This window comes from Mauremys reevesii, linkage group 8 (assembly GCF_016161935.1).
Source record: "Mauremys reevesii isolate NIE-2019 linkage group 8, ASM1616193v1, whole genome shotgun sequence".
NCBI classification, from domain to species: Eukaryota; Metazoa; Chordata; order Testudines; family Geoemydidae; genus Mauremys; species Mauremys reevesii.
In genome coordinates this window covers 99512416-99525570 of record NC_052630.1, presented here as the reverse complement: position 1 = coordinate 99525570, position 13155 = coordinate 99512416, and the positions used below count along the sequence as shown (strand labels likewise).

Sequence of the window (13155 nt, the reverse complement as noted above, 5' to 3'; positions counted from 1 at the left end):
TGCCCACCACTGGAAGCTGGAACTTTGAAGTTGAGTCTGATATGGATGATAGTGCCAAATTTGGCACCTGCAGCTGAATCCCCCAGGATGGCATAGTGGCGGAGGAGGAAGTATGTGCTATTCAGCTTCCTGGGTTCATTGGTAATCTCCCTGGACCCAGGAAGCTGAGTAGAAAATACTGCCTCCTCAGCCGCCCCAGAACCTGCATGGGGCATAGCAAAAGCTTCTTCCGGACCTGAGAGATGCTTTTCCCCAGGCAGCTTGGGGTTTGGGGAGGGGATGAGCAGCTGCAGCTGGCCCAGGGCTTCTCCGGGCAGGGGTGGAGTGGGGTGAGGGAGTCTTGATGTAACCAGGGTTGGCAGGAGGCAAACCCTTTCTTCTTCTTCATTTTTTTTTCTTCTTCTCTTTTTCCTTTTGTTTTAAGGCATGGCTAAATAAAATGTAAACGAAGTAACAAAGAAAAAAGCTTCAAGGGAAGCTAAATTTAGCAAATCTAAAAGGTAGGTAACAATCCACGAATGGACAGCTCTAGCTCCTCTCTAGCCGAGGTGGTTGAGAAGGAACTGACGAGGGTCACCTGCTAATGCTGGCTAACCTCGTGGCAGGTGAGGAGCAGCACATGCACAGGTGGGCCAGACTGCTACCAATGTTCTCCAATTAGTAGCACAGGGACGCAGACACGCCTACAGTGGAGTAACCACAGGAACGCTACTAAAAAAAACACGTTTCTCAACAGTAACATACTAAAGGAAGATAAAATGGAGCTGATTTCACCTTGTCCTCTACTTAATTCACTCTGGGAGCACAAAGGAGAGGTAAACAGCCCATGTAAGAGGGTAGCCTAGGCAGCATGGAGTTATCACAATCACCTTATACTATTCTAGAAGGATGGGATGTGCAAAGATTAGGGAGTTAGAGAGGTGATGTAGCCAGAGTATACAGCATTCTAGCTATCCTGGGCTGCCAGGAGGCCACCGCAGCCAGAACTCAAAATCAGAGCAGCCCTGAATTTCCTCTGAAGTACAACAAGGGCCTGGCAAGCCCCTGGACAGCACGTATATAAAGGGAGCATAAAGGTGGTTTAAAGCCACCTCTGCTTCCCTCATTTCTTTCCCTGCTTCACTGGCAAGAAGCAGTCAAGAATCAAGCCACTGTTCCTTTTTACAGTAATACTAAGCCAATATAAACTGTAACTTTTGAACTAACACATATTTTAAAAAGTTTTAAGGTACAAAATGTGGGATTTACTTTGAACATCACATTCTAGGATGCACCATTATGAGTTATATGCACATGGATGGCAGGCAGCTATTTCACAACAGCACATACTATTCCTTTCTTATAAATTGGTTTGTGCAAAATCTTTCTGAAAATGGGGTGCGGTTAATATATTATGGGATTCAATTTCAACTGGTTTGAACAGTTTTAGGAACTATTCAGGTCTTTTTAAGCAATGTTTTCATTTTCAAGATGTGTTCCTCAAAATATTCCACTCAACCACAGTCAACCTGAGCCAATACTGCTCTGGGAGTTAGGCCTGCGGTGTTATGGCTTACTACAAGAGCTAGTATCTGGGTCTCGACTAAGAAAGCAGCCTACATGAGGGGAAAAAAAAACCAGCTATAGGTTTAAGAACACATCTATTTTCCCACCTGTATTCCAACTGGAATCCAGGTGAATGCTGAAAAATTTCCATTTTGTTTCTCCACCAGCATTGCTAAACAATCTTTTATATAATTGATGTAATATTGCTATTGAATTTACCTTGTAACTTTTCAGTAAGACTATCTTGACAAAGTTATTTATGTGAATAATACATTCTAGGTTCTTGAACTGATCTGTTTCACCACTTCCTTGGTTAGTCATTTATACCTGTGCCAAGTGGGTGTAAAATGTTATTATAGGTGTGAGTGCAGAATTCTGATTTGGTAATGTTTTTATACCTACCTTGCACAGATGTAAGTGACTGCACAAAACACAAGGAAGAAGAGAATCAAGCCCAGTATCTGAAATACCAGTACAGCCTCAATAGACCAAAATAATCACCACTAGGTGTCACCCTTTGATACTGTATAAAACACTATACATACAAACAACTGTTTCACTTTAAAATTATATGGGAGCAATTTTATTACCACATTGACTGCAATGTGGTATTTTATTCAGCATCTCTTCACTTTACTCCTAGTTTTCTTTTTTAAAAAGTATCTCGGGTAAATGAATTAAGGGATTTGCTTCTACGTCAGCTAAAAGGAATTCTTGTAGTCACAGTTTTACAGAGAATGTCAGTACATGACCCTTGCAATATGAACGTATGTTGCAATATGCTAGAGGTATCAATGTATCATTCTTAGGTTACTTTTACAAAAAGAAGTCTTAAGGAAAAAGTGTAACTAGCAACAAAATAATGCATTATTGAAGATGAGTAAGTAAATTACATTCTCCAATAGTCTGAATTCCTCCCACCCCCGAAAAGACAATTAAAATCTTTATTTGCAAAGAAGTAGGATGCAACAATGCCCAGCCCTGCACAGATTCAGAGGGAGCCTGCCCACGAGTGACTGATCTGAAGTGAGAAGGAGCTATGCATCCAAAAAGTGATGGAGATTACATGCTCGCTGGGGCACAATGGCTGGCAGTTCACATCTGTGGACTGTGCCTTAACGCTACAACGAACCACTAGTCTCAAATCTGGTTTCAGAAACAATTATAAACAATTTGACTGCAAAACTATGTATTTTGATGATTAATCTGCAAAACAAGTGGTGCCATTTTATCTAAGGCTACACAGAGGTTTGTGAATGGTCAGTATTTTCAGTTGTTACTGTTCATCGTTTTTCTTTTTATTATTGTACCACAACACTTATTTTTATTCTAAATAAACCTTACCAACTGTGCAGCCGTCTTCAAGTACTACATCCACATTTCTGTCTCTGTATTCAACCCTGAAGTCGAGCATCCGTGGCTGTCTTTCCACTATTTGTCGGGATGGCACTACATGTCGAAACGCTGAGGATGAGGAAGGAGTTGAAGAAGATGCTGTAGGATGACTTGTGGGACCATAGGCTGGTCCTTGCAAAGTCTCTCCACCATATTCACTGAAAGATATATAGTTTAGAGAATTTAAATAGAACAGACTGATATCTGAACTATTTGAAGAAACACGAGGCAAGCAAGATGAGCAGTATATTCCCTTACTGTCATCCACAACTTGCACTTGTGACTGCTATATTGTATCACGTATCTGACATACAGGCTGTTTTACTAACAATGTAAGATATTATAGTATCTACAACATTTTCTTAAATATTAGCAACTAAAACGTTCAAAAGAGATGGTTTAAAAGCTGGTCCTACAGCATTGTAAAAATCTTTTGAGCCTCAAGTTTAATATATGTATTACAAATCACAGAATGACTTGTAGAGTAAGGAAAACAATATTCTAACCCCATGGAAGTACTACATATCCATACCAGAATCCCAAGGGTATCCCATGCTTGAAATTCTACACAGCAGCCACCATTCTACTACTACATCATCAGGCTAGTGTCATCCCAAAAGAGTCTGGGAGAAAGTGCAGCAGAGATGCATCCCATAATCTTAGAGTGACAAACTTATTTGCCAATTAATCAGACAGGTTGAAGAGGAAAATAAATATTTTTTTGCTTCAGGCAGTTAAGGGAGATTATATAGATATCGGTGTATTAGTTTAAGACTAAAATCTAGAAATATATGTTAATTACAGAATGTTGAATTCCAGCTTCTCCTTGAGAATCATCTCCCTCCCCACTACTCCTGAGTACTTGCATATGGACCACGGGATAGTAAAGTGAGAAGTGAATGTAGCTTTGCACAGATTAATTTGGAGAACTCCAGCTACAGGCTCTTCAATTAGCCCTCTCCAAAGAGAGCAGTGCTGGAGATTAGTAAGCAGAGTGATAAAACAAGGCATATTAAGAAACACCATTCAGGCCAAAGAGAATGTGGAACCACTTTGACAAAATGAGCATTTTACATACTAAAATGAACATTCCACCCAAGGAATCCAGGAAATAATGTTTGTAGAGTATGGCTGGAGTTCTGCTTTGCAGATGTCCTCAAGTGGAAGACAGTGACTACAGACATACAGTGAAATCTGTATGGGAAACTATCCTTACTAGGCAGCTCCAGATGTCCTGATGGCTGGTGCACACTAACACAGTGTGCTTCAAGGATGGAATCTGAATGAATGATACTTTAATTTTTTTAATAGGGCTGCTGCAATTTGGGATCATGCCAATTTCCTTTTTTTTTTTTTAAGGGACCTTATTTAGAAGGCCATATTCCACTTTCTTAAAAAAAAGAAAGTCAATAAGTGTCTTGATGCAAAAGCTTTAAAAAAAAAAAAATCTGAAACTCCCTCCGCTCCCCACCCCCCAGTGATGACATGAACTCAGTGAGCATAGCCAGTTGCTACACACACATGCTATATAATTAACAAACACTGTCTACATTCCCAACTGTCTGCTGGTGCAATTCCTATCATTTTACCTCCCACGTTCTGAAAAAAAAAATTAAGTGTTCTGCTTTTCTGGTAGTACAAAGGTCTCTTTTCCTTTTCTCTAGTCAGCAGACACACAAATCGGAATTCTCAGCTATGTGAAACCTACAAGAATTTCAGAGTTCTAAAGTACACAAGGAATCTATTTTGTTTTGTGCAGCTTTTAATTACAATACTAAGTACGACTAGGAATTTGTTATGCAGAGTTAAAAAATGACCATATATTGATCCAAGCTGGTTTTTTTTAAGGGGGGGTGGGGGGATTACTGAATGTTAAAATTAAAAAGTGATACGATAGTTTCTGTGACAATAATTTTGTTAGTAATCCTAAATAGCATTCTCAGGACATACTTCTTTAAATCACAACTGTATTACATTTGGTGGCCGAGAGGATATTTGTTCTCTGAAAATATTACTTGCATCCTGTTAACCCCTATTAAATAACATTAATTGTATTTAAAAAAGAAGCCAATAAACACACTTAGCTACCAGCAGGTGGACACTCACATAATGATTCAATTTAGCAAAACCTTTGATTTAGGAGATTTGAAAATCTCACCCTTGAAAAACTCCCTTTGAAAGCCAATGGAAATTGGGTGCCTAACTCCCTTAGGCCTCTGAAATTCCACCCTATATCATTGGGTGGGGGGGGACCCACAACAGCTTGACACACATTCAACTGCCTAGATTTTTTTTAAAGAAAAAAATAAAGAAATAGATGCTGAAGAAACTTCAGAATTGACTTTTATCAACGCCTTCACTTATTGCTGAACCAAAAGAAAAAAGTACTGCTAATCAGTCTGGTGAGTATTTAGATTGAAAATGCTTTGTATGCATATGTACAGGGGGTCTCTGGGCCCTACACTAATACAAATAAAAAGTAAATATACACTCACTGCAATGAATAAACAAGGATTTAATCCTGAGTGTAAAAAAAAAAAGTGACTGTCGACATCATACATTAAATAAGTTAAGACCTAATAATTAAATACAGCATAGCTGCCAAAATACTGATTTACTTACATTATAAGTAGCATCTACCATAAGTTAAGAACATTTTAAAACATCATATTGAGTATTTGTCCTGAATGCTTTATATCACAACATTCTACTGGCTCTCCCAAACAGCTGAATTCCTGTTCTGCTGTTTCCGATTGCCTCATCAGCACTTAGCAGATCATACTTCAGTGACTTAAAATCACACAAGCCAAAACTGAATTCAAAAGTTTGAAAGAAAACAAGTGCATTGACTTTTTGAAGTGAGTAATCTACTTCCTTTGACACAGTATCCTTTACCTGCAACCCACTGAAAGGGCACCAGTAACTCTAACACAGAGAAAAATCATCACCACCTTTCATGCACGTGTGTGCATGCATCAAAAAAGAAAAAGAAAAAAAAATTAGCCAAGGACATGGGGGCAATTCCCAGCTGTTAGAAAAAGTGCTTTGGGATTTTTTAGGTCCATGCAGAACAGATGGGACCTCACTTTTAGGGAATTATGTGACAGACTCAGACTTAGTCAACTGAATATCCTATAGGGACTGATCCCACACCTACTGAAGCCAGGGGAAAGAATTCACTGATGTTGATGAGGGTTGGATCAGGTCCTTAATCAGTCTTGGAAAGTTGAGGGGTTCAGTCAGCCCTCCCAGGAGTTGAACTCATGGCTCTTGGGAGTCTAGCTATTTGAAAATGACACGTACAGTATTACATCTTCCTCCTAAGGGATAGAATTGGAGATGAGGAAAGAGGAGGCAGGGGAAGAGAAAGTAAACCTCCCCCATGACGACTATTACACAGTACCTCTTTCTACACATTATTGCTCCAAGTTTCTTTACTTACCTTTGTAGGATGCCGTTTTCTTGTGGTATTACACCATTTATAGCTGCCTGTGAACAAAAGATATATAGTAAGTCAAACAAGCCAGGCAGCAATAAGACATCAGAAAAACCTGAGATATTTCCGCAAAGCAATTCAAATGGGCTTATACAAAAATGACTCAAATTTGCTTAAACAAAATCCCCAATACTCCTTAAGCACATTGAATATTCTCCATTCAATTCATACAGAAGCACCTGACAGTGCCACTAAAGTACATCCTATTTCAAAGGAGACTAGCCTAAAACAAGACTTTGGATCCAAACTGTATATTTCTTTATAATAGGTCAAAATAAAACTAAAACTTTCTAAATTTAAGGATTCAAAATGTTAGAGTGGTTAGATTTGTTTGATTACAGACATGTTTGAATTACAGTTTCAGAGTCAACAGAGATCTGAATGCAAGATGTCTGTTTATGCCCATTCACATATTTCAGTAATTTTAACACAGACCTGACACTTAACATATCAAATCTCTATCTAGAAAGTATTTTTCCTCTAATATTTTTGTACAGGTTCTTAATTTGCTATATGAATTTTATGGGTAGGTACCATGATTTTAGTTTGAATTCAGTTTCAGCTTCTAGGCCTGTTCCAAAAATTAGTTTATTGCACACTATCCCAACTAGGTTAGCTCAATTTCGCTGATCATACGTGTTTATTGCAATGAACATTTTTCAACATTAGTAGTAATGTTTAAAAAAAAAAGCCATCCTCAACAGAAAATTTAGTTTCTAACAGTAAGAATGCCTATTCTAGGATTCCTACTTCATAGAATGTTTGCAAAATATCATTAAAAAAGACAATACGATCTAGAGAACAAATGTGATTGAAAGGGATGACAGCACAGAATTGAGAGCTAAGAGTTACAGTAAAACCTGAGAGTTATGAACACCTCAGGAATGGAGACTGTTCGTAACTCTGAAATGTTCATAGCGCTGAACAAATCATTATGGTGGTTCTTTCAAAAGTTTACAACTGAACACTGACTTAGTACAGCTTTGAAACTTGACTATGAAGAAGAAAAATGCTGCTTTCCTTTTTCTGTAGTAGTAGTTTATGTTTAACACAGTACTGCACTGTATTTGCTTTTTTGTTTTGTCTCTGCTGCTGCTTGATTGTGTACTTCCAGTTCCAAATAAGGTGTGTGGTTGACTAGTCAGTTTGTAACTCTGGTGTTCATAACTCTGAGGTTCTACTGTACCAAATTCTACTCCCAGCTCTGATACTGACTCTCTTTACAACCTGGGGTAAGACAGCCACATTTTAAAACTAGCCACTAATTTTGGGTTCCCAAATTTAGACACTATGGGCCTAATCTTCACAATTATTGAATAGCCAAAACTGCAAATGAATCAATAAATGATAGAGGTGGATGTTCAGCACCTCAGGGGGGGGGGGGGGAGGAGGGGGAAATCATGCCCCAGATACCTAAAGGACAGCACTTAACAAATGGGCTGGCTTTTGAAATCTGACCCTTAACCTCTTTCCTTCAATTTTTCCATCTGGAAAATAGAAGTGATAATACTTACTCCCACAGTCCTTACCTACTTCCAACCCGTTTGGATGAATTTTTGTAAATCACTTAAGATTATAAATTATGCAATAATAAAGTATTTAAGGTATCCATCGCCATGGTATCTGGGTGCAGTATTATTCGTTATTATATTATCATTAGCTGTCAAAGATTCTGATGTACATGTTGTGGGATATTCCCTGTAACAGTCTAAAAAATTCTATACCAGATGGAACGGTAGTATGTTTAAACAAGGAGAGTAACTAAAGGCCATGACACAACAGAGTAACTACAGTCAATTACGCTACACTACCTGACTGAATTATAAATTGTCTTCTGACATGATTATAAACATTATTCCACTCTACAGTAGCGAAGACACTGTTCTCAAAACATCTGAAGCCTGGTGTATGTAGGAAAATATTTAGAAAAGATTGGTATTCCGATAAGTGGATTTGGGGCACATCTGTATATAGTCTTACTTTTTCTAGGTATGTTACAAGTTGATAAAAACAGAGCATGGGACCTTATGCTTGACCAAAGCTTTCGCAGGAATTAAAAAGGGGACAACTGTGTTGGAACTGGATTCCCAACATTGCTGTAACTGTAGCGTAATGGCCCTTTAGATATAGTCTACCACCATATCTGACTATGGATCCGGTCTAACGAAGAAGGGCTCATTTTCCTGAATGTTGGGCTAGCCATCATTTCTTAGCATGAGATGATTCAGGGATTGGAGGGTTATGTATTAAACAATACTTAGCATTTCGGTAGCATTTCAAAGCACTTGTCAAAGTCTAAATTAGTCCTCCAAACATACCAATGACATAGGTACTATCCTAATTTTTAAGATGGGAGATTAAAGCAGTGAAGATAAGGAAATGTCAAGGGCCAGAGTGGAAGTCAGCATCAGAGTCAGGGTCAGAATTAGAAAGCAGGTGTCCCTGGTTCCCTTCCCGTGTTCTGCTATTTGTGTAAACTTGTACATACACAAAAATTAAGACAATAGGCAGGAGTGCCAAGAAACTCCTCACCCTATGTACCCACTCATGAACACAATCAGTACTTTCCAAAATAAAGTACTGCTATAGAAGGGGATCCCTGTACTCTGATTCCAGTTAAGACAAAGGTATTTCTTTTTTTAAAAAGCTGCTAAGCCTGTCACTTGCCAGCAAAACTATTGGCTAACAAATTTGCAATCAAGGCATTGGACAAGAATTTTATAAAGTCATGCTCTGATTGACCAAATTAGCTTTTTTGATGTTGGCCCACATATGCAACAGCCCCCTAGAAAATATGCTGTTTGGACTCCACACTTTACAGAAACAAACAATCCGGAAATCACTATACTTTGGATCAAGATTCTAGAAGAACAGACTTCTGGTCAGTGTCTGGGAGATATCTGGTTTAGGACTGCTTTGCACCACAAAAGGGTGCACCTTCGGGCCATCTCAATGCAAGGATTTTTCAGACTTGACATTCCCAGTTGTTGCACTGACAGATTTTGAAATGTAGACAACACTCAGGCATTTTACAACTGAGTTGTTCCTGACCCTGCTCTGAGTAGGGGCAGAAGATATGGTAGTAAAAATGCCAAAATTTTGTCTACACTTCAGTCTAGCGGACACATCCTAAAACAGTAGAGTTACAGTGGATCAGCATAGGAGAGTTCACCAATTCTAATGGTCTTTGGAGAGGAGAAGAAAAATGTGTCTCTTGGAATGTCTTCAAACCAAGCTGCTTCTGCACTTTATTGGTCTCCTTCAGGCTGAAATTCAGAAGTTCATTTTCAGTCTGTTGTGCATTCAGTGGCACTCAATTCACTGGACTCTGGGAAGCCATTGTCCATCAAGATGGCTTTTACAAACTGGTAGCACAGCTAGCCATATACTTACCACCTCTTTTTCTGTATTAAAGAGATGTTATATGTAGTACTATAGTTGGCTAATGAATCATACAAAAACTATGAACTAAGATTTAAATGCTAACTTGTTTTAATCTAATAAACCTCCAATTTTGAATTTTTAATATATATTGTTATAATTACCTTAGAATATCAACAAGGCATAACCCTATGATGCTCTTAACATGTGTCATTCTTTTTTTTTTTTTTTTAATATACAAAGAACAATACAGTGACTCAACCATCATTTAAGTAGCGGTGTTTTGATAACCATAAAATGCTTTGTTAACCATGTGTCTTGCACATGTACATGGAGGGGTTGCAGCTGTTTACAGCTACTGATCATCTTAATCTAATAAACCATCAGGAAAAGGTCTCACAACGCTCTTCAGCAATAGACATTTTCTCCATTATCACTTAACAGGACTGATATATTCTTCATTCTGCATCTTGGTGAATCAAAACACAGCAAGTGCAGTTCTCATAGGAACAATCACCACTGATAATGGTCATTTGACATCCTGGAATTCTCTTTCCCTTGAGAAAAAAGTTGCATTAGCAATGAAAATCTAGTACAGTAATTGAGATATTTAGAGTTCAGCACTTGCATAGTTTGTCTGGTAAAAATCTAGTTTTTATAAAAATCTGAGGATGAAACTAGCTCAAGATTTCCCAAATTCAAGTACAAGAGCAAAAATTATTAGATGAGGTGAGGGCTCCAAGCTATTTTGTCAAAGACTGAACAACCCTTCTAAGCCTTCTCTTATGTCCCAAACTAGACAGCATTAAAGGGTCAAAGAAATGAGAGATAATAGTGGCCATACTACATAATTTCTTGGTGAGGTAGCCTGCATTCAATAACTACAATGTAGAGTAAAACTGCGTAAAGAGTTTGGGCAATGTTTGTTAAGCGAGATAGAAATTGGAAAGATATAAGAGATCAGGAGAGGGGTCCACGTGTCTCTCTGGGTGTTTTGAGTAGGCAACCATTTCTGAGTCCCAACCTTGAAAATGCTGATAAAGGACACAGACAGTCTAGGCTCTGATGCCTGAATGACTGTAACACAAAACTAAATACACACAACTGATTAATGAAAGATTTTCCTAACTAATTTTTTGAAAAAATAATTGTCTAATAGAGGAGACTAAAGTCTTCATGGTTAACCAAACATTTAATATACTGAGAGGACTCTCTAAAATATTCTTAACTTGTGTGTCCATACAAATAAGAATGGCGATACATAATTTAAAAAAATTAAACAAAAACTGTTTCCCTTTAAACGATTTTAGTAAAATTATAGTAAATCCATTCATTGCTATCTTTACATTAAAGTTTAACCAACCTTAAGCAGAAACAGACACTTATAGCAGTCAATTCATGAAGCCAACAACCTCAGTAGTGTCTAAATCAGTGGTTCTCAATCCGCAGTCCACGGGCCCCTTGCAGCCCAATCTGCACACAGCTGCTGCTCATGTGACATACTCAGGGCCATACCGGTAGTATATATATTGTGTGGATGCAGCCCACATAGCACAGAGAGCTGCATATGTGGCCCACAATGGTAAATAGGTTGAGAACCACAGATCTAACTGCTATATTCAAATACAAGCTGTATCCATTTCCATTTAATATTCTCATTCAAAATGCAATCTAAAATTTCAGCTGCTAACTTGCTTATTAAAATAAAAAGTAATGTCTCCACCACAAATTCAAAAACAGGTAACTCACCCAAAGAGCTACCACCTACCGTATTTGTCTTTTGAAATTATAAACAAAATTTAATTATTGATTTGTATATTTTGTTTCAAGATATCGGAGATATACCCAGAAATTGATATGATATAATTAGAAGCATCTGGCAATACTGGCACTGAAAATACATAACACCCAAAACAGGGGGAGAACATACAGCATCATAAACCACAAGTGAGTTACAAGACTATATAGTTGCATTATCAAATGTCAAGATCCACAGTACTGATACTGCTATGATTATGAACTCTCGGGCTATGAAACAACAGTATGTACAATATATTTATTTGGCCTCTATCATGCCAGAGCTGTTTCCTGGGAGAAACAACAATGCCAAAAAGCTGCCCAACCATTCTAAATATCTGTCTAGTTTGAAACAGTGAAACACTACAAAAATATTACAATTATTCAAGATACCTATGAATCATTGTGAAGCTTAGGGTGTTAAATTTCGAGTTTTTCCCTGGGAAAATACTGCCTTAACAGATTGAGACAGTTCTGAAAAATTCTGCCTGTCCCCTTACAAATACAAAATAGCATATGGCTTGACTCAAAATACACAACTTCAACTGGTCACCAACACTTAATAATTAACAATTACCACATAGTGGAAGGAGCGAGATCACGGTTTTTCCCCTATACTTAAAATAGAAAACAACTGTGGTATCTCCGATACCACTATGTGGTAACTGTTAATTTATGACATTTAATGGAAACCACTGTAGATTTCAAAGCTGTTTGGCTGCACTGATCATGCTTACATAGTTTTAAAGCTAATACAGAGGTTTTATTTTATATATTTCATTCCTATCAAGTGGCATCCACTGCACCACACGCACTTTCAAATGGAAGACTGAGGATTTCCCAATCTATAAATGGGATGCATTATTTCTAGATATCAGGACAAAGGCTTAAACTTACCTTCTTAAGAACCAAACCCAGGTCCATACCTAAAGCCAAATTTAAGGACTTTTGCGCAGGAGAATTCCTGGGATAAGGAAGCTTCTTTCCTATGCCGTTAAATACAGTTGTCCACCTGCCTCCCCACATTAAGCAATGAAGTTTTGGCTGGTGCCATGCTAAAAACTATTTCTCCATGCTAATTTTTCCCCTTACTTTTACTCACACCTTCTTGTCAACTGGGCCATCCTGATTATCACCACAAAAGTTTTTTTTTTCCTCCCGCTGATAATAGCTCATCTTAATTGATTTGTCTCGTTAAGAGTTGGTATGGCAACCCGTGTGTGTGTGTGAGAGAGAGAGAGAGACGAGACAAAGCTCCAAGCCTGTATTGGTGGGTCCCGTGCTTCCTGGTGGATACAGTGGCCTCAGAAGCTCGCCAAGGCCCTTAATATGATCTCCCTTTCCCAGTATGGTGGCAAAGGTTACAGCTTATTGAGCTACTTTCATCACAGGCCGGTATGGGAGGTGGGAAGGTGGAATACTCACAGTCTCTGTTGCTCCTTAGAGCTCCGTAGGCACAGTTTGGTCTCCTGCCTGGACCAAAGTCTGTTTCCCCTCTCCAAGGGATCTCTGTAGATCATGGGGAGAGAAAGAAGGGGGAA

The 13155-nt window shown here is 38.4% G+C and overlaps 1 protein-coding gene across 3 annotated transcripts in view; it reads right to left on the bottom strand.

Moving 5' to 3' along the window:
* The window catches only part of FAF1 (Fas associated factor 1), a 296794-nt gene that overhangs the window by 216972 nt on the left and 66667 nt on the right, over nt 1-13155 (bottom strand). For all 3 annotated transcript variants that reach the window (XM_039484151.1, XM_039484152.1, XM_039484149.1), the window contains exons 3-4: nt 6383-6429; nt 2890-3098 (exon numbers count right to left, since the gene is read on the bottom strand). In XM_039484151.1, the coding sequence (XP_039340085.1) occupies nt 2890-3098; nt 6383-6429 (256 nt within the window). The remainder of the gene's footprint in view (nt 1-2889; nt 3099-6382; nt 6430-13155) is intronic.